This window comes from Papio anubis, chromosome X (assembly GCF_008728515.1).
Source record: "Papio anubis isolate 15944 chromosome X, Panubis1.0, whole genome shotgun sequence".
Classification (NCBI taxonomy): Eukaryota; Metazoa; Chordata; class Mammalia; order Primates; family Cercopithecidae; genus Papio; species Papio anubis.
This window is the reverse complement of record NC_044996.1, coordinates 16,116,422-16,142,511: the sequence shown is the minus strand read 5'-3', so window position 1 is coordinate 16,142,511 and position 26,090 is coordinate 16,116,422. Positions and strand designations below refer to the sequence as shown.

General features: G+C 39.4%; 1 protein-coding gene across 2 annotated transcripts in view; it reads right to left on the bottom strand.

Moving 5' to 3' along the window:
* The window catches only part of FGF13 (fibroblast growth factor 13), a 220,040-nt gene that overhangs the window by 66,993 nt on the left and 126,957 nt on the right, over positions 1–26,090 (bottom strand). Inside the window, exons 1-3 of one of the 2 annotated variants that reach the window (XM_003918350.5) lie at positions 10,079–10,924; positions 8,075–8,185; positions 2,253–2,356 (exon numbers count right to left, since the gene is read on the bottom strand). In XM_003918350.5, coding sequence (XP_003918399.2) covers positions 2,253–2,356; positions 8,075–8,185; positions 10,079–10,265 — 402 coding nt within the window. In that variant the 5' untranslated portion in view covers positions 10,266–10,924. Of the gene's footprint in view, positions 1–2,252; positions 2,357–8,074; positions 8,186–10,078; positions 10,925–26,090 lie in introns of those variants that run through there. The other variant, XM_031660623.1, reaches the window with a different exon arrangement.

The window sequence follows — 26,090 nt, the reverse complement described above, 5'->3', positions numbered from 1 at the left end:
TAACAAAAACATAGTTCCTTTTCTCTAATAGAAACACTTACTTAAGGCTTCTTTTTTCTTCATAGGAAATACATACAAGGTGTGCCACATTTGGATATATATTGGCCCACCCATGATGGAAAGGAAGTTCACCAATCTATAGTCCTCATTTCCCTGGGAAGCCTTTCTTAGAAATGAGCTCACATTGACATTTATCAGTTTGCTGGAATAATGATTAATTTGAATGGTAGGCTACACATTTTCAATATTGGTTCCTTAAGTGTAATGTTGAATGCCCTAATTTTCTTGAGTGGGGGCACCTGACATAAAACCCAAGTTAAATAATTTTCTACATTCTTACTTAAATATTATTTCCAAAGTACGTTCTTCAATTGTGATGTTGCAAAATTTATATTTAGTCAGCTTTTCTCATCAGGGCACCATAATGGTGACTACAACCCACTGAAATTCTGGATGATTTATCAGTAATTACTTCATATGATATCTGGCATGTGCTTTCTCAAACGTATGCCCAGTATATTCTGTTTCCTTATCATGCCTTCACAATATTTTCAGAAAGCATCTATTTTATTAAAAAACCTACCTTTGTATCTGGTCCTGTTGAGAGAGTCTGTTGATCTAAAGGAAATTACTTAAAATTAAATTATCTTACCTTAGTACACAAATCTAAAATAAAATCCCCTTTCCTATCTTTTATAGTAGCACTCTAGTAATAAAGTGACATATTTCATGAACTTTGCCATTAAATCACATTTTTCATTTAGTAAAAGGAGCAAACCCCCCATATTTATTAAGCAATCAGACTGCTGAAATTGCCTGATAGGAATATTGATAGTGACGAGGGTTTGAGTTATACGCTGATAATTATCTTTTTTTCATAATCTTTTATCATAATATGAAACAAACTACCTGATTTACCAAATAAACAGGCCCTCTGTGGCCTTACTCTTCTCCCACCTCTTTCCCATCTTGGCCTCTGCAAAACAGGGTTATGATATGGTTTCCACCATATCTACCAAGAGTCTTCCTGTACAGCTGGCTTTGAAAGAAATTCAGGAAACAAGCGAGCAAGAGTGGTTAAAGGTAGTGTTTCACTTGAAGTTTAAGGAACAGATTTCTATAGTCATACTAACAACCTTCGTCAAGACTTGCTAGTAAGAAGTTCGACAAGCAATTTTCTCCATTTTAAACATTCTTTTCCTTTATTAAAATACATGAATTCAAAACAAAGATTTAAAAGTATTCATATATTACGCTGGGCATGGTGGCACACGCCTGTAATCCCATCAACCTGGGAGGCTGTGGCAGGTGGATCATTTGAGACCAGGAGTTCGAGATCAGCCTGGCCAACATGGCGAAACTCTTGTTTCTGGTAAAAATATGGAGTGTCACCACTGCACTCCAGCCTGGGCCACAGAGCAAGACTCTATCTCAATAATAATAAATAAATAAATAAATAAATAAATAAATAAATAAAGTTAAATTAAAAATTCATATATCAAATAGTCTCCTATAATCTGAAACTAGATCTGCCAATAAGAATAAAATCTTAACCCTAATACTGTATCAGTTTGCTTATATCTAAATGTCAAAATTTTTTTTAAGTTTTATTTGGCCCCATGTTCCATACTGAATTTTAGTCTACATTCTTTATACATTCATGTGAGAAAAAGTTCCATTTTTCATTTTGTTCACTCCGAAGTTACAAGAAAAAGACAAGCAGGAACTTATAGGTAAGGAAAGGTTAAATAGTGCTTGTATTTAAAGCAGAAGCAATCAGGAATTCTATTCTAATCAAACTGAAGAAAAGAAATAGGACTCTAGAAACCCTTCAAGAACTGGTTTTCATTTCCTCGAGTTGATCTGAGGGAGAGACCTCATTATGTTTTTTTAGGCGTAAACCTGGATAAACATATGTTCAACTGAGTTATGGAAATGACTTTCTTTCCCACAGCTGCAAAGCACGGCAGCGAGACAGACCATTATATGCTATATAAAACGACCCAAATGACACTGTATTAAAAAATGTTCAGTGAATGTTTGATTATATACTAAAATGCTTGCTTCAAATAACAGATTGGTAATAGATATATTTTTCACAGAAAGTTAATCTGTCCTTTCAATGAAATATTTCCATCAACATTCTTCTCCTCATCACAGAAATCTGTAATGATAACACATATAAAGCACATTTTCTTTCATATCGGATGAAAACTAGAATAGTCAAAACATGCACACAGTCAAAGGCTTACCGAGGTGTACAAGTATCCCTCACTGTTCATTGCCAAGTACAGCTTGGTTTGAACTCCTTGGATAGCCACCACTCGCAGACCCACAGGGATGAGGTTAAACAGAGCTGAAATTAAAAAAGAACATGAAAACAATGTTACAATTCGGAATTTCGGAACTTTGCAATGTTTCCAGCAGGACTGTCTGGTCCTCCCAAAGGAGTGTGTAGTTGGTGAGGGTACGCATATATGCCTGTTTATATATACATACATACACATACACATACACACCCCCACAAACACCCCGAGGCAGACAGATAGGGTCTCATTCTACCTCGTAGTGTATTTAATTTCATGGTTGTAGCCAGATAACTGGAGCTGTAACTACATATTATTTAGTAGCCTGGAGAAAATGGAAGGCTTTGGTCACTATTTCATGGTTTTTACAGTGTTGGAGGTGGGGGAATCTTGATGCTTCTGGAAAGATACAGTCCCAAGAATTGTTCTGTACATTAAATAGTGTCATTATCAACCAATTAAGGTTTTAAACTGCTCCCCAAGATAACTGCTGAAATTCTCACAGTCATATTTAAAATCTACCTGCTGGGGAGAGAGTCATTAGACTTTCAGAAGAGTCCAATGCCCTCATCTAAATTATCTGTGTTATTCCGTATAGAAGAACCCCACAATAAATCCAGGTCTTGTAAAAAGAAAAAGTCATTTTGTAGTCCTATGTTTCCAGAGTAGTATTTCCGTTTTTTATTTGTATTTTTTAATTTTTGAGATGGAGTTTCGCTCTTGTTTCCCAGGCTGGAGTGCAATGGCGTGATCTCGGCTCACTGCAACCTCCACTTCCTGGGTTCAAGGCTTTCTCCTGCCTTAGCCTCCTGAGTGGCTGGAATTACAGGCATGTGCCACCATGCCCGGCTAATTTTGTATTTTTAGTAGAGATGGGGTTTCTCCATGTTGGTCAGGCTGGTCTCGAACTCCTAACCTCAGGTGATCTGCCTGCCTCGGCCTCCCGAAGTGCTGGGGTTACAGGCGTAAGCCACCACGCCTGGCTTCAGAGTAGTATTTCTTAAAGGACCAATATTTTCCAAGATTAGAATTGAGAGGGCTCCTAGCTTTTAGTCTCCAAGAACAAAAGACATAGGAATAAAAATAATGAACTTAAAAGAAGTTTATTTTATTATTTTATTATTATTTTAGCAAAATAGTTGCACGTGGGCAGCCAGTTGGTGCCAGTGAGGACTTCATTTCTCCATTTGAAGATCTGACTGCGTGAAACTTACACCCAGGCTTTCCTCACAACCACACACCACTCACTGGAGACAACTAGTGGGTGTCCTCCCACTACCAGCTGTCTACTCCCTCCCACACTGTGAATAAAAATAAAACAGTACATTTTTAAAACGTAGTGCTTGCCACACACATCTTTTGAAAATAGCCTGTGCACCTTTCTCTCAGGAGTCGTAGACCAATGTTGATGATTTTGCCTTGTTTTGTAAGTTTATTGAGGATGATAAATCAGTCTGTTATGGTTTCTGTGAACAAGAATGTAAAGGAATCACCCTGTGGGTAAGAGTAGTTTTTCTGGGATCACTTATCTCTGTGCATACATATTCTGCTGCAGTAGGTGGGGTAATATGGATGAGAAATACTAATGAAGAACTAAATATTCCTTGGTGAGCCTACAATGTATCGTTCCTTTAAAACCAGGGTGTTACCAAAGAGGAGCTAGGACATATTGTACAGTTCAAAAGACAAGTGTTCCTACCACATGCCACTGATGGCACTTCATTCAATACTCATCAAATTAAAAGCTGTGCCCTTCTGTTATGTGAGGTAAAGGAATGTAATTGCACAGATTGCAAGCCAAGATCTCATGCTATATTTGACAATGCAATACACAGGCAAGAAGTCTGACATCTCTGAGCATGTCATGTGTTTGTCATATCCCTTTCTGTTGAGGATGTCTTGTTCACAGCAGGTGTTCAACACCCATTTGTGGATTGATAGCAATCTGTATGGTGAAAATATGATACTATGTTTTTGAAAAGTAAGAGATCACAATCCCATTTATATAAAAGTTCATACTTGAAAAATTCTGAGATCTGAAAAACTAAACCAAAACTTCCAATATGGGGTTGGTTTAAAAGCCATATCACTACATACCACTTGACAACTATAATATCAGTATATGTTTGACACCTAGTTTAGTCATAGTAATAAATGACAGAGAATGATAAATTAAATTCAGAATTATTTATAGAACTTCATTTTTTAAAATAATATTCTGAACTTTCTTAGTGCTCTTAATGCGGCTTATAACAAGCACAAGAAACAGAGAGAGATTAAAAAAAAACTGATTTGATTTTCACCATGTTCTCCAATCACTCTGACTCAGGTTTTAATGAGCAATGAAATGTCTAAATTTCAAACATCAGACAACAGAAGGAGGAAGAGAAGAAAAAAACATTAGCAATCCATTCCTGTGATTATTTAATCTTGAATAATGGTATTAACTATATAGCAGAACTATGTACTTTTCACTATACACTTTAAATTTCCATGAAGTCTGATTAAAAAACAAAAAACATGACCCCAAAATAAAAACTTGATGAGAGTAGCAAATCTAGAGATTGACTGATCATACTACCACGATCTTTTCATTTCTTTAAACATTCAAGATAGATCATAAACTGGGTTGGTTTAAAATATGTCTAAAGGGACAATCTGCCCAGATAAAAACGCAAAGAAATTATATCGGGGTGAGCTTAAACCAAATAAATATCTTCCTATGTGCTTTTGTTTCTCTATATCTGGTATCTTTCCTCATGGATTTAAGATATTATTTTGATCAGGATAAAAATATTATAAATATGAGAAAAAAGTTGACTTCATTTATGTATTTAAAACACATTCATTAAATACCTAAAATCTCTTCTTCCATCTCAGCAAAAGTTTTGAAGAAGCGTTTAAAACATAAATGTGCTTGTGTTTCTTGTTTGTTCTATCTGCATAAAAACAAACACCTTCTATTTGAAGGGCCACTTCATCAGAGCCATGCACCTAGTTGTCACCCAGTGTTTGCTGAAGGCAACACTGGAGCCGTGCTTCTTCATCAGTTGGCCAAGGTCAATTTCTCAAAAGAGAATAATTAATAAAAGTATATATTAAGGTAGGTTGGAAAGGCAACATGTTGAACTGATAACGCTTCTGCAAGTTTGAAGAGAAAGGGAAAACTACTCTTTTAAAACGTCCTTCCTTGCACCCAGGGCGGATATAATAAAACTACTGCCATGGGATGTCTATCATCTTTTCCTTTTCAAGGGAAAATACATAATTTATAATGGCTGATTTCCTCATGATGAGATTTTATTGAACTGACATTTATCATTATAATAAATCTACATGAGGTAAGGTTAAATGCATAATATCAAACATATGTTTTCAGAAATGGATATATCTGTATAAATGTGAACTGATTTATCATGACATTGCTTACCATGTCTGAATAAAAATAATGCAATTCAATCAAATTAAACTAAATGAGAAAATATGCTGAAAATTATGAAGGTTAATAAAAAGAAGAGTAAGAAAAATATAAACATAGTATCATGAATATATATTAAGGAAATATCACATACATGAGTGATAGTTGAAAAAAACAACTTGTATTCTCGTTATGCACATTTAAAATAATTAAACAATTAATACCAATAAAATGGCTTGGTTTTAAGGAAAAAAAGAATAAATTTGGATGGCTGGTCTTCATGATATATCAGTTTAATCATTAAACCTTCTTGTTTCATGATGACTTATGCCCCACAATATCCTCAATGGCAAAGCTAAGCTAACTCACTAGCTTCTGGCTACTCTTAACATCAGGAGCAGATCCAAGCTCTACCGACTTGCTATTTCTATTGAGATACTTTCCATTTGTATGCATCATGTTATGACGATACTTACCTTTAGTTGACTTACCTCTCTATTTTAATCTGCCTAAATACAGAGTCCTGTTATTGGGCTACGTTCTTTAATGGTCTTTCAATATCATTAGTAGTACACAGAAATGCCATGCATATCAGTCAGTTATAAGACAACCAAAGGCAGAAGCTATGTATATGTAGGAACCGAAGAGTAAAACCTACTGTATGATTTAAAGCTCCACAGTAAGAAATGGAGCCTTGATATATGTGTGTGTGGTGTGTGTGTGTGTATCTCCTAAAATGATTACTTAGAGTGTGATCTTGATGAATTTGGTATATTGCCGTTAATAGGACACAGCACATGAATTGTCTATTTCTTTTTTTTTAATTTCCTTTCAGGAAACACACGTGAATACCAGCCCCAAAATATTTCTTCTCTGATTTGTACCCAGAGATGTTAAAAGGGGGAAAGAAACGTGACTGGATAGGCTCACTGGCAGCTAATCATGAACTTCCCCTCAATAATGCTCAACAGACCCATTTTTCTGAGGCACTGTGGAAAGCAGGGCAGCTTACCTCCCCTAATTCCTTCCCCAAACATCAATTCGCACAATAACTTATGGGAATGTTTTATTGCAGATCATCACCACGCACTAGCGTCTGTTATTTGATTACAGTAAAGCCCTCTAGTTACACTTGCCTAATAGTTTCAAATAGAAGAGTATGCATAAAAGAACAACTAGGATTCACTATAAAACTTTAATATCACCACAGTGACTTTTGCAAAACAGTGAAGAACCATTTAATATGAGGTTTTTTCCCATCCTCCATACCAACAAAGCTTTCTTCAATGGTAATTAAAAGTGACTTCCTCTTGAGGTTATGGATTGGCCATCCCCCCGAAGCATTCCTAAAAGGTGGGAAACTCTTTACAGTTATTGAGGCCCTCGTCAATGGCATTGCTGTAGCCATACAGCTCTTAAAAAGCTGCAGAGTATACTGCTTAGCATTCAGACCTACTTTCCTTGGCTATTTTCTCAGCCGACAATGGGATTATTACCGGGAAATTATCAAAGGGTTTGAGAGAAATTCAGTAGTTGGAGAAAACAAAAAAAAATTGTGAGAACTAAGTGTTTTAGCCTTGTGAAATAGTTAATACGTCTCCAGAAATCTGTATATTGCAAGAAAACATCAATTATCATTGAAGAGAAGCCTGCGCTATTTGTGCTTATATTTTTATTACTCCAAATAAATAAAACATGTAATTAAAGGTTATGTAACATCTTGGAATCACCTTCCTTCAATAATTAGAAATAAAACCCAATTATTTTTTATGTGTTTCTATTTTAGGCCCACCATTATAGTCTCCAATTTGGTCTTAAACCATGGTTAAAAAGAAAGAACTAAAAGAAATCCCTTTACCCACCTGTGGAGGTATCTCAATGTTTAAATTCCACTAGTCTCAGAGTTATCAGGGTGTGTGTGGAGCAGGGAGCAGAAGTGAAAGCTTGTAATGATGAATTTTCATGGTCTGAAACTACTCTTGGGTTAAGACCGGTTCTTAAGAGTAGAGATAACATGCTATTTCTGGATCAGTGTGTGGGTGAGTAAATTTTCTGTGGGAAAAAAAGTAATAAAATCCAAAGGATAGCCATACATCTATCTAGATTTCCATGGAGATGACATTTGGATTATTCTTCAGATGGTGTCAACATTATTTGCCCTAGTTTACTAGCTTAGATAGACTCATATTCAACTTCCTTTAGGTTAATCTGTATAAACAGGATTATGTAGTGTGACTCTATTTTGCATTCAATTCAGGATTTAGGAAAGCGTATTTATTTTTAAAATAAATAAAAAGAACAGAATGTTAACAACATACTGGCATATACTATTTATTTTGCAGTCACTTACTGTAAGTGCTGTCCTCATCTTTGGTGCCATCAATGGTTCCATCCGCCTGCAGCTGCAAGTGGTAGCCTTGTCGGCTGTATAGCTTGGTAACTATACCCTTAAGCTGAGGCTCTGCAAAGAGAACAAGGGTTTGCATCAATTGATACATTGTGCCTATGTAGTTGAAAAGACTCGGAATTTCAATTTCTAATTTCAGTTACAAATCTTAATGGAGTAAGTCAAACTACACTTTTAAAGTGTCTGGAAGAAAGAAAACAAACTCCGAGTTTCGGAATAAATTTCCAAACTAAAGAAACATGTTCTTTCTACCTGGAAACATTGGTAAAGCTTCTGAAAGTGTCTGTAGTTTCTGATAATCTGTCCTTTGGTTTATAGAGTGGAACGCTATCTCATTGAGTATTTGTAATGGGATGGCAAATGGCTATGATGCCTTTTGAAATTGTGCTACTTTTCATGTGAAAGAAAAAGGAGAAATACAAAGATAATTCCAAGTTGTTTGCCAATCAACCAAGGACCAAAAACCCACTAGCAAAGATTTCCTTCAGAATGACCACAATTTGAATAAATAATCTCCTTTATTTCTAAGAAGGTAGAAAATGCATAAATAACCTGGAACCCCATTAAGGAAACTGTATTTGGAAAACTGAGCCTTTTATACCAAAAAAGGGAGGAGGGAGATACAACAACCATTAACACATCTTGTCATATTAATTACCATTAGTGAAAATGTGTGTGAAAACAGCAGCGTTTTTGTTGGTGGGAAGGAAAAAATCAGTGCACACTAATTTTTCAAATTTCATATCAGAAGTGTGATTATCAAAAATATGAATTCTTAATTAAAATTATTTTCAATTATGAATAACCATAGATTAATCAAGTGTCTAATTTACCAGTAACAGTCATGTTATCCAAAATTTTCTTTTACTGAATACAGACACCTGCACTGAAATAATATTTATGTGATTATTCGAGCCACATAATCATTCTTTGCAACCACTTAAGCCTTTTTCGAAACATGCTTAATTTACAGTTAATGCATTAAAAACTTTGTGCAAACAGAAAACGTTATGTCTGCTTTTCCGCCCCAGGGTGTGTAGCACACATAAATGGAGAAATAACAGATCGGTGAGGCTTATTTTTTTGGTAATATTTATCTAGTAAAAGGTAGAAAAGAGTGTAAAAGATTCATTTGATTGAGAATGGCAAATAAACTGCATGCTCGCTTGAAGGTCTACCTTGACGCAACCTGACACCTAGAGCTGAATTTCCAGTCGCTGGAATATCGCGCTACTCTTACCACCGAAAATGTTCAAAAGCACCCACAATCTGGCTATGAGTTTAAATTCCCTCTTCAACACCGCATTTTAGTAGCATGTAACCAATTATACTAGTCTAACCAAATCTCTAAGCTCTTTGCAGCAAGGTTCTAGAAATCCCCCCTCCCCCCGCCCCAGCAAACATTTCGAAGCTGCACCACAAGTCAAGTCTGTCCCCAAAAGCTTAAAAGTAATCAAAGAAACGCAATGCCTAGACAGCAGAAGCCCACATCCCTTGGAGGTGGAAGCTGGAGGGGAAGGGTCTGACAGGCAGAGATAAAGGTAAGAGAGGGATTCCCCAGGCTCTCCTGGGGCGGGAGGATGGAGTCTGCCCAGCTCTGCGCCTGCAATTTCCACGCCACACACATCATAGCCATGTCTGGGTCACGCCTGCCCACAGCCCACCGGGCATGCACATATGTGACGTGTCCGAAGCTGAGGGCAAGCCTCCCAGGGCAGAGTATGCCCCCAGGCTCTGCGCCTGTCCCAGGGCAGTTGCAATGCAGCAAGCCTGTTACTGTTACGGAGGCAAGAAAGCCATCGCCTTCCCACGCACGCACACAGGCTAGGTGGCCTCTTCTGCACAAGATGGGCCACCGACAAACTCACCTATGCTACATACCTGCTCCCCACCGCCCCCACCTCACTCGTAAAGTATGGGGAAAAGAAAGCAAAAACCCTTTCCGACCTGGTCTTCTTCTGCGCCTCTTCTTGGAGCCGAAGAGTTTGACCCGGGAAAAGACATTTAACTTGTTTTTGTCGCAGCTGGTCTTGCCTTTGCTGGGGCTGCTGACACACTTGCAGGCGTTGGATTTCTCGCGCTCGCGGGCTTGCCTCTTCTGACGGATGAGCGAGCTGGCGATAGCCGCCGCCATGGCCACGACGCCCACCACCACCGCTTCTTTTGCTGCCCCTCTCCGGGTTCACCTCCTCCTCCTTCTCCTCCGCTGCTCGTCCGCTGTCTCGCGACTTCGCCGCTTTAGTCTCCTTAGCCTGCGTTTGCCCGGGCTTCTCCGCACTCGGGCTTCAGCCAAGGAGGGGGCTCAGCATGCCGTCCGAGCTCCTCCGGCGGCGGTCCGGCTCCCGCGCGGGCTGCTGGCTGCCTGGGTCGGAGTCGACGCCACAGCCCCGGGCCGGGATCGCGGGCGAGACTGGCAGGCGGAGGCAGCGCTGCGCGACTGCGTGCGGTCGGCCCCTACGCCCCGAGGACACTGTGCAAGTCCAAGTGGCTCGGGTCGGAGTTTCGCGGCACCCCCCGCCCTGTGCCGCGCGGAGGGGGCCAGAGGAGGGAGGCGGGCGGAGGGAGTGAGCGCGGGCGGGAGACAGGCCGGGAGCCCGGGCGGCCGGAGGGAGGAGGGAGGAGGCAGCGCGCGGGGGAGCGTGCCCTCGCCCTGGCCCCTCCGAGTCTTCCACTAGTCCTTGCAACTTCTCGGCGTGATAATCGGGAAAAGTTGGCCCATGCCAGCCTTCCGACAGGGATCAAACAGGTAATGGCCTCGCATCTTCGCTGTTGCTGCTGCTCTGGGCGCGGCACAGTCGCAGCACAGGAATTCAGCAGCCGCAGGCACCCTCCGGAACAGCGCGACAGCCTCCTTGCAGCCCCCTCCCGCGGCGGCCCCTCCCTCCCGGAGCTGAGCCCGTCGGCTCGGAGCCGCAGGCCGCCCCTCCCACCCCCACCCCCCAAGTCCCCGGCAGGCCGTGCCGGCTAACACCTGTAGGGGCTTCCGCACTGCCCCATCGTCCAAATCCTCCTCCCCTCCTTTTCCCGAAAGGAGCTTCGGGAGGAAACAGTGATGGAGGAGGAACCGGGATGAGGTAGTTGGGCTGACAGAGCGGGGGTTTGCTTGGCATTGGGGGATGGCGTGGTGGGGGTGTTTCCTTAGTGTTTGAGCTGACCAGATTGTGCTCGGGCTGGAGCCCCTCAGAAGTTCGCCAGATCCCTGCCTCAGGCTTGGACCCACCAACAACCCGGAGAACCCTCACACACCCGCGCGGAGGTATTTTGCTTGGCGACACTTGTAGCCATTCAGGAGAGGAGGCCAGAGTCCCCAGACGGGTTCAGCCCCAGCGGCAGCAGCAGAAGCAGGCACTGCAGAGCTGCGCCCGCACACCACGCTGCCACCCAGTGGTTTTTGCTGACTTTTCATTTCAAGCCAATTTGTAGGGTCCAAAACCTGTTTTTCCTCTACGCCCCCTTATCTGTCCGCTCAGATTTGGGATTCAAGCAGAGAGCTTGGGTCGTGTACCATAAGCACTACGTGTTTGGGAAATGCAGAGTCGAACCTCTCTATTTAAGCCGTGGCCCATCTCTCATCTCCTAACTTAATGTTTTCTGCTCCTCCAAAGTCAGGCAGCCTTCCTCCCTCCAATTCAGGAACCAGTCTGGCTTGTCGCTGGCCTCACTCTGTGAACAAGTTCTGTCCTCTCCCTGCGTTATATTTTATTCTGGAGGAAAAGAAAGAAGAGGTTTTGAGGCCAGAAATGCAGCGAAGAGAAATGGCCTATCTACATCCCTACCTTCAAACACACACAATTATTTGACTATTTTACTTGATTTCTGAGGCCAAATAGGAAGCAAAATAGAGCAGCTGTACTACCTGGCAGCCCTACACCGTCTTTACTGAACTCCCGCATGGCACCCCCATCACCTCTTCTCAGAACTAATGTAGATGCAAAACCAGATGCTCAGCTTATCTTCAGACCCCAGCCCTTTTTTCCTTGCCTGACCGTCCAGCAAACACGCTCGGACTCAGCAACACTGAAATGCTTTCAGGCTTCCTAGAACATAAGAGCTGAATCACCGGACCCTTCTGTAGATTCCATTGCTTCACAGGGGAAGCTGTTGCTACCCCTCCTTCCACTTCTCCCCAATCTTGAAATGTCTCTTGCTCCATCAGAAGCACCACTGTGTGTCTGCAAGGTAGACTGGGGTAAAGGTTGCAGTGGGCTGAGACTGATAGCTACAGGAGAACGATGCCAAAGGGTCTGACATTTTCTACCTACTGTTTTGTGCTTTTGGCTTTCCCAAATGAAAAGGGAGGACAAGGTAGACGAGAGTTTTAACACCTCAAGTCTATTCAAGTATCCACTTCTTTAAACTTTGATTCATGGGGAAAAATAAATCCCTGATGAATGACTGACTGATACTGATTCTGAAGAGCAGGAGGCTACTTCCTAGTTCAAAATGTATGTGATTGTTGTTTAAATTCCAGATACCATGAAGGGAAATATCTTACATAAAGAGGGGTCAGGAGAAGCTTTGATCGGGCCCAAATATTTGGGGTGGGTGATGAACAGGTACAAGGTCTCTGCTATTCTCTTCATGTTTTTACCTTTTGCTGAGCACCAACCCCAAGGGCCTTTTGTTCCTACTCTCATTTCTGTCTCGGGATCCTGACCTAGAGCAGGCATGCAAAAGCTAAAGAAGGATGAAGTTCTGATTCAGGAAGGGGATAGACCTTAGAAGGAGAGATGGTATTGAGAAAATCATAAGGGCTTTCCCACACCCTTTTTCCACCACTTCTCTCAGATAGCTCTCACTGTTTGCTTCTGCCAATACCATAGATAAGGTATTTTCAGGATGCCTGTAGAATTATTGATGTGGCCACTCTGTGGTACGTATTAGAGGTAAACAGACTCAGAGAAGACTTCAGGAATATATAATAAGAATGGCGGGGGCATTTATTACAAATTTGCAAACACAAACTGTAAATACATCCTTTTGGTTCTAACTCCTGTCTACTCCACATGAGCTCATGGAACCACTGGGCCAAAGCTGATAACCAGGCGATTCTACACATGTTTGTAGATGTCTTTTTTGCTCTAATCCTTCTCTCCCTGATTAAATTGTATAATATTGAAAAATGAAGAGTATGGGGGAGGGGGAACCAGACTCTCCCTCCATCACATGTTCCTGCCAACCCACAAAAGGTATTTCTGTCTTTTTATACCCTGCCCCCCTTGAATCTTTTGTCTTCATGAACAGGAAAATGCATGGCACATTATCAATGAGACTTGAGAAGGGGGCATCTCTCTGTGATCTGTCTGCCTACAGACTTCATTCATTCTCCTCTCTCTTCTACTAAGAGAACTCACAAAGGCCTGTGACCAGAGGGTAAATTCAATCTGGGACAGAAAGTGAAAGAAAACCATTTTGAAATTGGATGCAAATCATATTGCTCAATGAACTTAACCATTCATAATGCAGATATTGGCCAGGCGTAGTGGCTCACACCTGTTATCCCAGAATTTTTGGAGGCTGAGGTGAGCAGATCACCTGAGGTCAGGAGTTTGAGACCAGCCTGGCCAACATGGTGAAAACCTGTCTCTACTAAAAATACAAAACTAGCCAGGCATGATGGCGCTTGCCTGTAGTCCCAGCTTCTCAGGAGCCTGAGGCGTGAGAATTGCTTGAACTCGGGAGGCAGAGGTTGCAGTGAGCCGAGATCAGGCCACCACACACACACACACACACACAGACAAAAGCAGATATGTTCGTGTTTTCCTAACTCTCATGTCTATTTCCCAGGTGCTTAAAATTTCAGAGACGGATGTGAATATTACTTTCAAATCTCCAACAGGAAACTATGCCAAAGTCACATGTATCTTGAGAAAGTATAATGAAAGAATTGCAGCCAATCCTAGAGAAGCATATTTTGCTTTTCTTTGCTGTCCCACTGCCTTCCTGGGCCAATAGTATGACATTTGTGTAGGGGAAGTAATAAAGAATTATCTTTTGACACCTATTTACAAATCCCTTTTTCTCCTGTTTGGATTTGTTCCTAGCAGTTCACATTGTGCCCTTGCTATGGAACTTCCTGGATCTCCTTCATATTTGTAAATTTCAATGATCTCTGCTTATCCTTGGTGGTTCAAACTCTTCTGTGCTCTATTCTAATGTAGGGTCTATTCTTTGTTTCTCCCAGGTGTCCTCTCTCCCATTGCATTGTCCACCAACCTCTTTTTTTGACCATATTCAGAAAGAAAGCATTCTTAGCTTCTTTTTCTTTTTTCTTTTTTTTAATTTATTTATTATTATTATACTTTAAGTTGTAGGGTACATGTGCATAACGTGCAGGTTTGTTACATATGTATACTTGTGCCATGTTGGTGTGCTGCACCCCTTAGCTTCTTTTTCTAACTCAACTCCTAAAGAGTTCTAGCCTGGCAGGCTGGAAACATATGTTTTAATCCTATCTCTGCCACTAATTGGCTGTGTGACCTTGAGTATGTCATTTCTCCATATTACAGACCTCAGTTTTCCCATCTTTAAAGTAATGCTTAGACAAGATTGGCAGTTTTCACTTTGTATTCTTCAGCACTCTAAAAGTAATGAAAAGTAATAACAGTTCCCTCGCCAATGTTTCAACAGTAGATTTCATCTATTTTAACTCTTTTCATTCAACTGTTTATTTCTATTTCTCATCTGTTTTATATAGTGGAGCGCATCGTATGATTTCTTATGTAAAAAATAAAAATGAAAAGATTCTGGTACTAAAAACAAAATGTTTGGAAACCTCCAGATGATATGTTCCTTAAAGTCCTTTTGGCTCTGGGAGCATCTGATTATTTTTCCCATATGTTCCTGTTCCTACTTCTTTATCTTCCCCTCTTCATACTTCCCATCTCTCTGTTCTCTTCCCACCCCATGAGAACATCAATTCTAAATTGGATTCCAAGGAAAAATGCAAAAGTCCCTTTGATTCCCCTCCTCGTGGGTTCACTTGAGAACTAGGTTTTAGCATTCTTTTCAGAGAGAGTTATGTGAGTTATCTGGGCATAGAATGCTGATCGTTCTCTGCCAATCTCGTTTGGCAGGCCTCAGAGGAGCTGTAAGGAAGCTGAGGGGACCTGCTCTCAAGAGGCACCTCCAGGAGAGAGACAGAAACCCAAACAGATGTGACTGTGATGAGTAAAAATGAGAGAACTCAGACAGCCTAATGGGGAGCAGCCTCAGTCCATTCTGAGCAGAAAGGAATTGACTGTCTTTCTGCAATTCTGAAAATGAGAGGTTTCAAACACCCTTCTTATGTGAAGAGAAGCTCACTCAGAATCACTTGCCAGTTTGTTCTCCTTCTACACTGACAGTTCACCAAAATATCTGCGTGGCAAGTTACCAGGTCAAGGACTGCTGATGAGCTCAAAGAAAGGAAACGTTGGCAGATTCAAATGCACCAAGGTCGAGTAACACTGGGATCTCGCCATTCACTAAGTAAGGCAGCAGAGGGAGTGTTTAAGAGATGAGGTAGCCAAGTACCACATTTTGTGGTCTATCTACAAAGGCACAGAGAAACAACTGGATAGAAATACAAATGAGGAGATTAGAGGAAAGCTAACAGAATAGGCTCTTTTCAGCCAGTCAGGCACAGTGGCTCACACCTGTAATCCCAACATTTTGAGAAGCTGAGGCCGAAGATCCCTTGGGCCCTGGAGTTCCAGGCTGCAACAAGCTATGATCCTGCCACTGCGTTTCAGCCTAGGTGACAGAGTAAGACCCTGCCTCTAAAATAAAAGAAAATGAAATAAAATAAAGAAAAAAGAAAGGAAGAAAAGAAATAGACTCTTGACACTTAACTCCAGGAAGAAAAATGCAATGTAAGGAAATCTTGTTAGTGTCACACTAGAATTCCAAGTAAAGAAAGAGTGACTACTATATTCTGTTACATGCCCTGACACATATCTTAGCTGGCAAAGATTAGATCATTTGCGGGAGTTATACTTCAGAAACAAAGGTCTCCAGAACCATCCTTTTAGAAACTGATTGGCCCTCCTGAATTGCATTTAGAATGAAAATCCACGAGACCTTAGGCTTGCATCACACTAGGATGGTGGCTTGGTCTTCATTATGTCCTGTCTCTGAGATCATTCTCTAAATACTTAAGCTATAGAATTTACTGAAGCTACCTTTGATTTATATTTAAAATCAATTGAGAAAACACTGATTAATTCTGATCCTTAAGAAGAAAAATCCTATCACCCACATAAAAATTTCATTGTTCAGTCATAATTTATGAACATTAAAGCCAGAAAACGCCCTGATGGTATTAATCATGTCCGTGAATTCAGCACTTCACCATTTAATTAGCCATGGCAGCTGCAACATCGAGAGTTCAAGGCCTCTGATTACCTGCTTGGCCATTTAATCAAGAAAACCTGGAGAGAAATAGCAGCTTTCTGGGGTGGAGGTTTCTCTCTTAATCTTGAGGAGAGAACACAAGGAAATGAGCTTAAGCTTTAATATGTGGGGATTTAAGTTTGGTACAAGGAAAACATTCTTTTCAGAGAGGGTTGTTAAATACTATAATTGATTGCTGATTTTTCTTCTATAAAAGCTTTTATGAATACAACAAAAACCTTTTCTATCTAGGTGGGTATGTGGGTTGATTTCCATTAAGACTATCATTCTGTCATAAAAACGACACTACTATTTGTATACCCATGACCTGCCACCAAGAAGCAGTCACAGGGAAAGTGGAAAGGGACAGTCACACCATTATGAGAAGGCAAAGGTTCCCTCTGATAGGGCATGGGGATTGCTAGTGCTTTTGTTGTTTTTGTTTGTTTGTTTTGTTTTTTTGAGACCTGGTCTCTCTGTCACCCAGTCAGGAGTGCAGTGGCATGATCAGCTCACTGTAACCTCTAACTCCTGGGCTCAAGCCCCAAGTAGCTGCGACTATGGGCACATGCCACCACATTTAACTACTTTTGTTTTCTAAAGCTAAGGTCTTTCTTTGTTGCCCACGCTTGTCTCTATCTATCTCGTGGCTTCAAGTGATCCTCCTGCCTTGGCCTCCCAAAGTGCTGGAAATTACAGGTGTGAACCAAAGCACAAAGCTGATTGTTAGTGCTTTTGCCTTTGGAAGATCATACTGGATGAACCTGGAGCATGTGGATCAAGGCAGTCACATTCATTTCCTAAAGTTTCTCTCATCCAACTTGCAGATAACACTTTGTAGACACAATAAATATATTGTTAATCAAATGGGTTGCTTCAGTGGTGACAGAGTGTCTAGAGCCAAGAAGAGCATCAGGTTCTCTGAGTGATTTTGATTCTGTTTTACTCAATAATATTTGAAGATCTTGAAGGAACAATTTCTATTTTATGAACTAAGCGATGGCTTATGAACTAAGCGATGGCTAACAAACATAAATGAGGTGTTTCTCTGGTGAGACATTTATGGCAGCCTAAAAATGTACAAGAATCAGAGACAAAGTATCTGTAACACTGGGTTCATTTCTTGCCCAGTGAACTAGGTAATCTAAATGAAAAGCTAGGGGAAAAAATGATGGAGGATTTGAGGCAAAAACAGACAACCTAATTTTTCTGGATTTCAGCCACTTCAGGAAATAAAGTTACTGGAAGGTTTGACCTAAACTCAGGATTTGAGGAGAGGAATGCAGTGTGGGCAAATGATCTAGTGTCTGTTATTATTTAGCATATGGAGGCAAGATTCACAACCAGCATTAAGGAACACTGGTGGATTTCCTACTTGCCAATGGCACTGTTTGCCCCGATTTCCTATCAAGAATTTATATTTTTTAAAGCAACACAGAGGTAATGGGAACATACTTTAGTGTTCCCTCAGGATTAAGAGTCTTAACACAACTCTTTTCAGACACGGACCAAGATTTGGGCAGAACAACCTGGTATATTCAGAGAAAATACTATCCTCCATATTCTGAGGAGGTGAAAGACAGGTTAATAACCCACCTGAGAACTGTGCAGATGCTCTAGATGATTTTTAAGCTCTCCCCCCTGCTTTAGATTTGTTTTTCCCAAAATTAGGGTTGGAAATGGTGATAACACTCAATAAATACTATGGGTACAACTGGACAAGCAACTTGTTAAGTGCTATAACCTTATTCCCTTTAATCCTTACAACAACATGTAAGGTACGTATTATCATTATTGCTGTTGCAAAGGTGAGGAAAGTGAAGCCTAGAAAGACTAAGTGATATGACTATAGTTTCCTGGCTAGTACATAAGTGGAAGTGCAAGTATTTAAACTAAGGATCCTTAGCCAAAAAGTACAATTTATGTGTACAAGGCCAGACCTTTAAATACTACTTCTTTCCTCATTGGTAGTGGGCCTGGAATTTGGGTTGCTCAGCAGTGGTGCCTGGATGTGACTATCTTTTTGCTTAGGGGACTGAACAAGATGAAATATAGCAGGATTTTCTAATCAGTTTTTTTTCTTTAACAAAACTGAATTATGAAATAAAAATAATACGTATGATCTATTTCTAGTTATAAGCACAGTTCATAACACTCAATAACTTCTTACAGCAATATTTAAAGAAAACATTGCTAACTTTCTCATGAAAATTATAGGATTATAAATCACTACTTAATGTTATTCTATGTTACCTAGCCCAAGAAATAGTTTGACACTGGAACCTGTTTTGACTCAGGTAATCTGGGGCTTTGGAATGCTATGAGACCCAAAGGACACTTCACTTCCCGGCCTTTCGCTCCATCACTACTTAGCAGAAACAAGAAGTTAATGCACTCCAAACACTCAGTTCTTTTCATATAGGAAAAACTGGCTTTCCACACTGTAAGCTTTTTTGTGCCATCTGTTTTTAGCTACAGGAAGCTTGAGTTCAGCCAAAAGAGAGAAGAATATTATACACAGTGTATTCACTTCCATACTAGGAAGCCCATGACTATCCTTTTGTAATTAGGAGTTTCTCCAATATCTATTCTAGCTAATTTGCTCTATCTTTTCCCTTCTGACAAACAGTTAAAAGTACAGTCAACTGACTGAACTTATTTAGTAACTTTTCTTGCAACCACCGAAGGCCTCAAGCAATTTTAGAAACTGATTTCCTAACAGGAGCCTTGATGCTCACCTAAAGATTTCATTTTAGAGAAGAGATCTGAGGCAAGAGAAGTTAAATACATTTGGCTTGGGCCATTTGTTCATTTGTTCATTCATTAATTTATTCATTCAAAATTTACTGAGAACTATTTGCCAAGTACTGAGCTAAGACCTGAAGGATACAAAAATACTAATAGCTCTAATGTATTCAGCACCAACTCTACTCCAGGCACTATTCAAAGTACAATAAATCATTACTTAGTGGCATTGATACGTTCTTGAAAACTGCAATTTTAAGCGAAATGACATAACGAAACCAAATTTTTTTCTCATCAACATTATGAGGAAATATTGAAGGAAATGACATGATTTGAAGACATGCTGTGTGTCATTTCACTTCAAGTTGCAGTTTCCAAGAACCTATTTAGGACATTTAAGCGAGGACTTACTGTACTTTATCTTTGTTTGCTCTTTTAATACTTAAAATAACCTTATGAACTTATCCCCATTTTACAGATTAACAAGCTGAGATGAAGAAAGGGTAATGCATTCATTAGTGTAGGGAGTGGTGGAGTCAGAATTTGAATCCATGCATACTGACTTTATATCTCATGTTTTAAAAAACGACTCTACTGCCTCTCCAGTGACTGTCCATGGCCTCAAGTGGAGGAGAAAGAGAAGTAAATAGTTAACTAAAACAGAAGTGTGACAAGCACTTTAAGAATGATACTAAATATCCAGTGTTTTCAGAGCCCAAAGAGGGCACAGCTAACTCTGTGGGCAGGAGGGCAGGAAGGCAGGAATTGAGTCCAGCTTCAGAAAACAAAACCTGTCACTGAAGATGAATGTGGGAGGATGGGAAGAAGTTCAGAAGTTGGGGAACGAAATTAGGTAAAGCCAGACTTCAAACCTGGATTTCGACTGACTCCTGGTACTGTATTCTTTTTCCTAGGCTATATTACTTTCCCTCAGCTTAAAGAACTTGCAAAACCTTTAGATTTTTATATCCCTACACTTTGAACATCAACCATTGGGGATTGGGGGAAATCGACTGTGCTATGCGGATATTCTGATGAACATTTGTAAGTTTTTATTCCTGGCTTATAAAAGATTGTCTTCTTTTTCCTGCTGATCGCATTCAGCACATATTGTCAACATTGATGTCCAAGTATACAGTTGTTACTGATTTCTGACCGGCACCAGTAGAAGTAATCCGTTTAGAAAGATGCCAATAAAAATGTATGCCATGGTGAGTCAGCCGTTCTCCTGATATAACTGGAGTGAAGTTGGAGACCAGAGATTTTTCACATGGGCAGTCAATAAATAATTTTATAATGATAAAACTTTAAGCTAACACATTACAGATTGTGTGAAAAGGTTGTCCAAGCCAGGTAATGCCAGGAATTCATCTATATAGATTTCAATCTTCCTACAGGAGCGAAACAACTAGGATTTGGTTGATATTTGAATATATTGAAAACATATTGAAAATTTCCCTGCTCACTGTATTCCTCTTCAATTGTGCTTACTCAGTTTTTCTATTGCTGTGCTTCAATTCTGGAAATTTAGCTATCAACTCTTTACTTATTGCCTCTCTTTAAATCTCTATGGTTCTACTGAAACTTCTGTTAGGTGCATCCTACCTATTCTTCCACAAAACACAGAAATAATGGATACAATATTCATTTCATTTAGTCTCTCCCTCATGATTCCTTACTTCCCTTTCCTAGTTTCATCTCTATGTCTTTCTTTGCCAAATCTGGGTGCTTCACTGATCCCCTCTTTCGCTGGATTTCTCTGTTGATTTTGTTTTTATTTCATTGATAGAAATACTATATTATATATTGTACAATAATATTTTATGAATGACATAAAATTAGATATATACACAAATGTTATATATATAATATATATACACATATATTAAATACATATACATATTTACATTTTCTGTCTGGTGTTTGATAAGATGTCTGCTCTTTTTTCCTGATGTTCTGATCATATCTTCTGAATTTTATTCCTTTATCTTACTGAACATTTTGATGACACTTATGCACGTATGTTAAAGCCTCTTTCCTATTGCCTTATTTCTGGAGTCTGAATTACTCTGGTTACGGTCACTGCTGACTCTTCCATGCTGTTTTATTCCTCTTCTTGCTCTGTAAATTCGACTGTGTGCTTACATTCAACAGGAGAGTTGTTCTCTGTAAAATACCACATGAACCCTGGAGAGTAGAGTTACCTACCTCAATAGTTTTGTGTTTTTCTCTGCCAGCACTCTATGGGTTTCACTGATTACAGATCAGTTTTTATTTTAATTTCCCAGTACAGATTCATCGTATGAGTTCAGATGTGGGTTCCAGTATTTTATATTCTCAGCCCAGAATGGAAACCCCACTTACATTCTGTGTCCCCAGGCCTTGGGCCCTGATTTGTCATGAACTGAATTGGACTCGTTGGCTCCTGGGGTTGTGCAGTACATTCAGGGCTCTGTATCAGGGCTGTGGCTTCAACTTAAGTCCCAGGGTATATACCCACTTCTGCTACACTTGATGGCCATTTAACTTCAACTGCTGTAATTTGCTTTGGCTTTGAATTGTTTCTTAATTTCTATCACCTACAGAGTTTCCTTTTTTTGCTTTTGAATTCTCTTGCATATTGTCAAAGACTTACAGTAATATTTTACTCACTATTTCTGTGTTTCTGTAGAATAGGTAGTAACAAGCAATACATTAGTTCAACATATTGACTATAAGTCCTCATTCATTCTTTACTTTCACCATATCACTAAAACTACTGTTACTAAAGTGATCGGTAACCTTCTTATTGTCATATCCAATGCCTTGTTCGCTGTCATTACTTTATACAACCTTTCAGCAGTGTTTGATGCTGTTGACCATTCTCTTTGTAAAACATGAACCTTCTCCCCTTGGCTTGTCCAACATTATAATAAGGTAACATTTGTTATGGGTTTGCACATAACTAGAAACAGCATTGAGCTGTATACAAGTTGCATTGTCATTGCCATTTTTCAAACTACATGCTTGGTGGAATGATGGAAACAAACATCCTGGGATTTGAGTACCAGTTTTCCTACCAACTAGTCTTAAACTTCAGGAAAGCTCCATCTATACTCTGGGCATCTACTTCCACACCGATAAAATGACCGATCTAGGTTATATGACCTCCAAGGCCCATGGACATGAAAGTTCTTTGAATTTAATTAGTCCACCATGAATCAAAAAGACAATAGTCATGAGGGTTTTCAGTTACTACATCAAATTGAACAACAAAAAAAAATCATGCAGCACAGGAATCCTGAAGCCCTGGGGTAAGCTTCCCACTTAGTGCAGAAGACAGCGGACTATATGGCAGAGTGGTTAAGAGCATGGGCGTTATCACTAGGAAGCTTAATTGTGAATCTCAATCCAGTGGCACACTAGATATGTGACTTTAGAATGCTATTTAACCTCTCTGATCTTCAATATTTTCTGTTGTGAAATTTAAATAACTGTAGTGTCTACCTCCTAGGGTAACTGGGAGAACTAAATGGTTAATATTTGTAAAGAGTTTAGCATGTGCTTCACTTGTAGTACACACTTAATACATTGTAATTGCTGCATTTGTTATTCTTCTTGTTGATATACATATACTATTAAAGACAGCTTTATCTGCACATACATTTTGACGAAAAGTCATAATCTCTTATCTACTGTAGACCAACTGAGATGACTGATACTCAGTTAAGACCTCTAATGGTCTTCCATCTCCTCAACTGGCCCTAGTATGGGCTGTCTGAAATGGAGAAGAATAACAGCAAATACTTATATTGCACTTACTCTATGCACCAAACACGGGTCTTACACATGTATTAATTAACCTAATCCTACTGATGAGGTAGGTACTGTTATTACTCCTAACTTTTGGATGGTAAAACTGAGAGGTAGGGAGGTTAAGCGATTTGCCCAAATAGCGGCTAGTACATATCAGAACCAGGATTTGGTCACAGTCTGGATCTGGAGTCCCTACTTTTAACACTCTGCTTTGCTGCCATAATGACAGCTCATATTTGGTAAGTGCCTACCAAGTACCAAGCTCATTATAAACCATATCTGTAATCATTACAATAATCCTTCAAAGTAGGTATTATGTGTATCTCAATTTTTTCTGATATGGAAAGTGATGCTCAGAAAGACTAAGTAACTTGCTCGATATCACATAAAGAAAAGGAGTAAGATTCATTTTTTTAAAAACTCAGAGGCTTTAGGAAATTAGGCAAATTTTACTCGGTATCAAATATCTAGAAGGGTTAGTAACTACAACACCAACACTCTCCCTGGGAAATATGCATAGCACCCCTATTAATGAGGCACAGGAAGCAGTAGCCTTCACTGAAGCCCCCCCCCCTGCTGCTAGTTCAGGCCCCACAGCCACCGGGGAGATCTGTAGATCTCTTCAACAAGAAGATTTTCTCTTATATAAAGGGAGAGAGTTACTGAAGCACATAAAGAAAGCTATCATATGAAATTCAAATTTGTTCAACCTTCCTGAGAATGAATCTTAAGTGAACAAAATAACATTCTGACTAAAGCCCATAATCACATTACTTTCTACACGATGAAATACAATGAGATGCATGGAGAAAATAACTGTGGAACAAATCCACCCTATTTAATTATATGGGAGAAGAGTTCTAGATTTACCCTAGAAATACATAGGATATCAATGCGAAGCTAATACATTCTTTGTACTCTACTAAGGAAATGTACCTAGGAAAAACATGGAACTAGGCTAATGATTAATATTTTCTTGTCTTTCAATTAGATGTTTGAAAGTATAGCCCATAAAGAATGCTCCCCAAAGCATTATGGTGAACATGAACAATAAAGAGATGGAAAAACATATACGTTCTGCAATTTTATGCTTTCATCTTTGGACATTACTTTCATGTAACTCCTTATTTCGATTGTGTGCAAAAAACGTCTCCCAAGTTCAAAAGGTCATAACAATAGATATGAAAAAGAAGACAGATGGGAAAACTTATATGTTAACAGTGACTTTTATTCATCCAGTATTTTCATATTATATGATCCTTTCCAAAGTCAAACTTAGCAAAAACTAAAGAAAAATGCGTGAATTAATACTCTGATGAGGGTCCTTACATGCAGCAAAATATAAATACATTTATATTAGATCAAAGCCTTTTATGAACCATAATCCATCATGGAATGGCTTATTTGATAATATTCCACTCTAAGTGATACAATTTTTGCAACTTTCTTGTTTTGGCTCTGTGGGTTATAACTCCTGGTTATCCAAAGTTTCAGAGTGGAAGCCATCTCTCATCTAGATGTAATTGGGGAGTATCTCCCATTCCTTGAGTACTCCATCCCTTGAGCCATTGCCCCTTGAATCTTTAAAGACTATTTTCATTTAAAATTTACCAAGAACAAACTCTGGTATCCAAATTGGAGACTGGGTTTAACCAGGCAATATGTGTAATTATTGCTTAGTCAAGTATGCACAGAGTTCTGGAATATTATGTGACTGGTGGATATTTTATTTACATTATATTGAGTTCGCATACTTTTGCGATAATGGTACTCAGGCACAAGTCTAATATATGCTAGTAAACACATTTCAGAAAGTATGAGTTAAAACCCTCCCACACTCTAGGCTTTACAATGAGTAGGAAATAGTGACCATCTACTATTGGGAGAGGGGAATGAGGGCTGAGAGAGACCTCCTCTCCCAGTCCTAGGTGCATGGTACAGGAAGGCTAGGAATAACATCTGAGAGACACCATTGACCCTCTACTGTTGTGAAGGGTAAAAAATATAAGAGAGAACGCACCCTCCTGCCTGTGTTATGGAACACAGAGCTTGTAGAAGAATGGTGTTAAGAGAACAGAGACAAACCATCCAGGTACTCATAGCTAAAGCATTGCTGTAGATAAGATGGTGATCCTGCTCTTAAATAAGGTAAAGTCTGTGGTGAACTGAATGTCACTAAAGCTCAGATCCAGATCAATCTAAGAGTAGATTGATCCCAAGCAAAATACTAATGACCTAATAGAAGAAAAAGTATTCTTATTTTTGGACATTGACATAATTTACCTCAGTTTCTGTTCTTTTACACATAGTGATTTGCCTTCAAATAGAAATTAGATAAACAAGAAAAGACTTACAAAAAAAGGAAGAATATATGAAACATACTCAAATGATATATCTGAGTCTGAGATGGCCCAGGTTATGGGATTATCAAACAGGACTATAAAATAACTATGATACATATTTGAAAAGGTCTAGCGAGAAAAGCAAATAACATACTTGAATAAATGCATAATTTATGTATTGCGATGGAAAGTACAAATAGAGAAAAAATTGAAAAGCTAGAAATAAAATGTAGAATGTCAGAGATGAATTCTTTTTAAGGGCTAATCAGTTGACTGAATATAGTAGAGAAAGGAATTTGTGATTTGGATACTTTGGAAACAAAGTATCCAAATGCAACGAAAGAAATAAAACAGTTAAAAAAAATGGAACAGTGTGTGATATCTGTGGGACAATAGCAAACCATCTGGCAGATGAGTAATTTGGAGTCTCAGGAGAAGAGAGAATCAAGCAGACGTATGTGAGGGGATAATGGCCAAGAATTTTTCAAAATTAATGAAAGATAACATCTTATATATCTAAGAATATCAGAGAATATCAAACAAGACTAATAAAACAAACAAACAAAAAACAGCTAAACATATCATAGTCAAACTGCTAAAAACCAAAGATAATGAGAAAAGCTTGGAAGCAGGCAGAGAAAACAGAAACCTACAGTGGGACTACAATAAGAGAGATATAGAACTTCTGACCAAAACAATGAGGG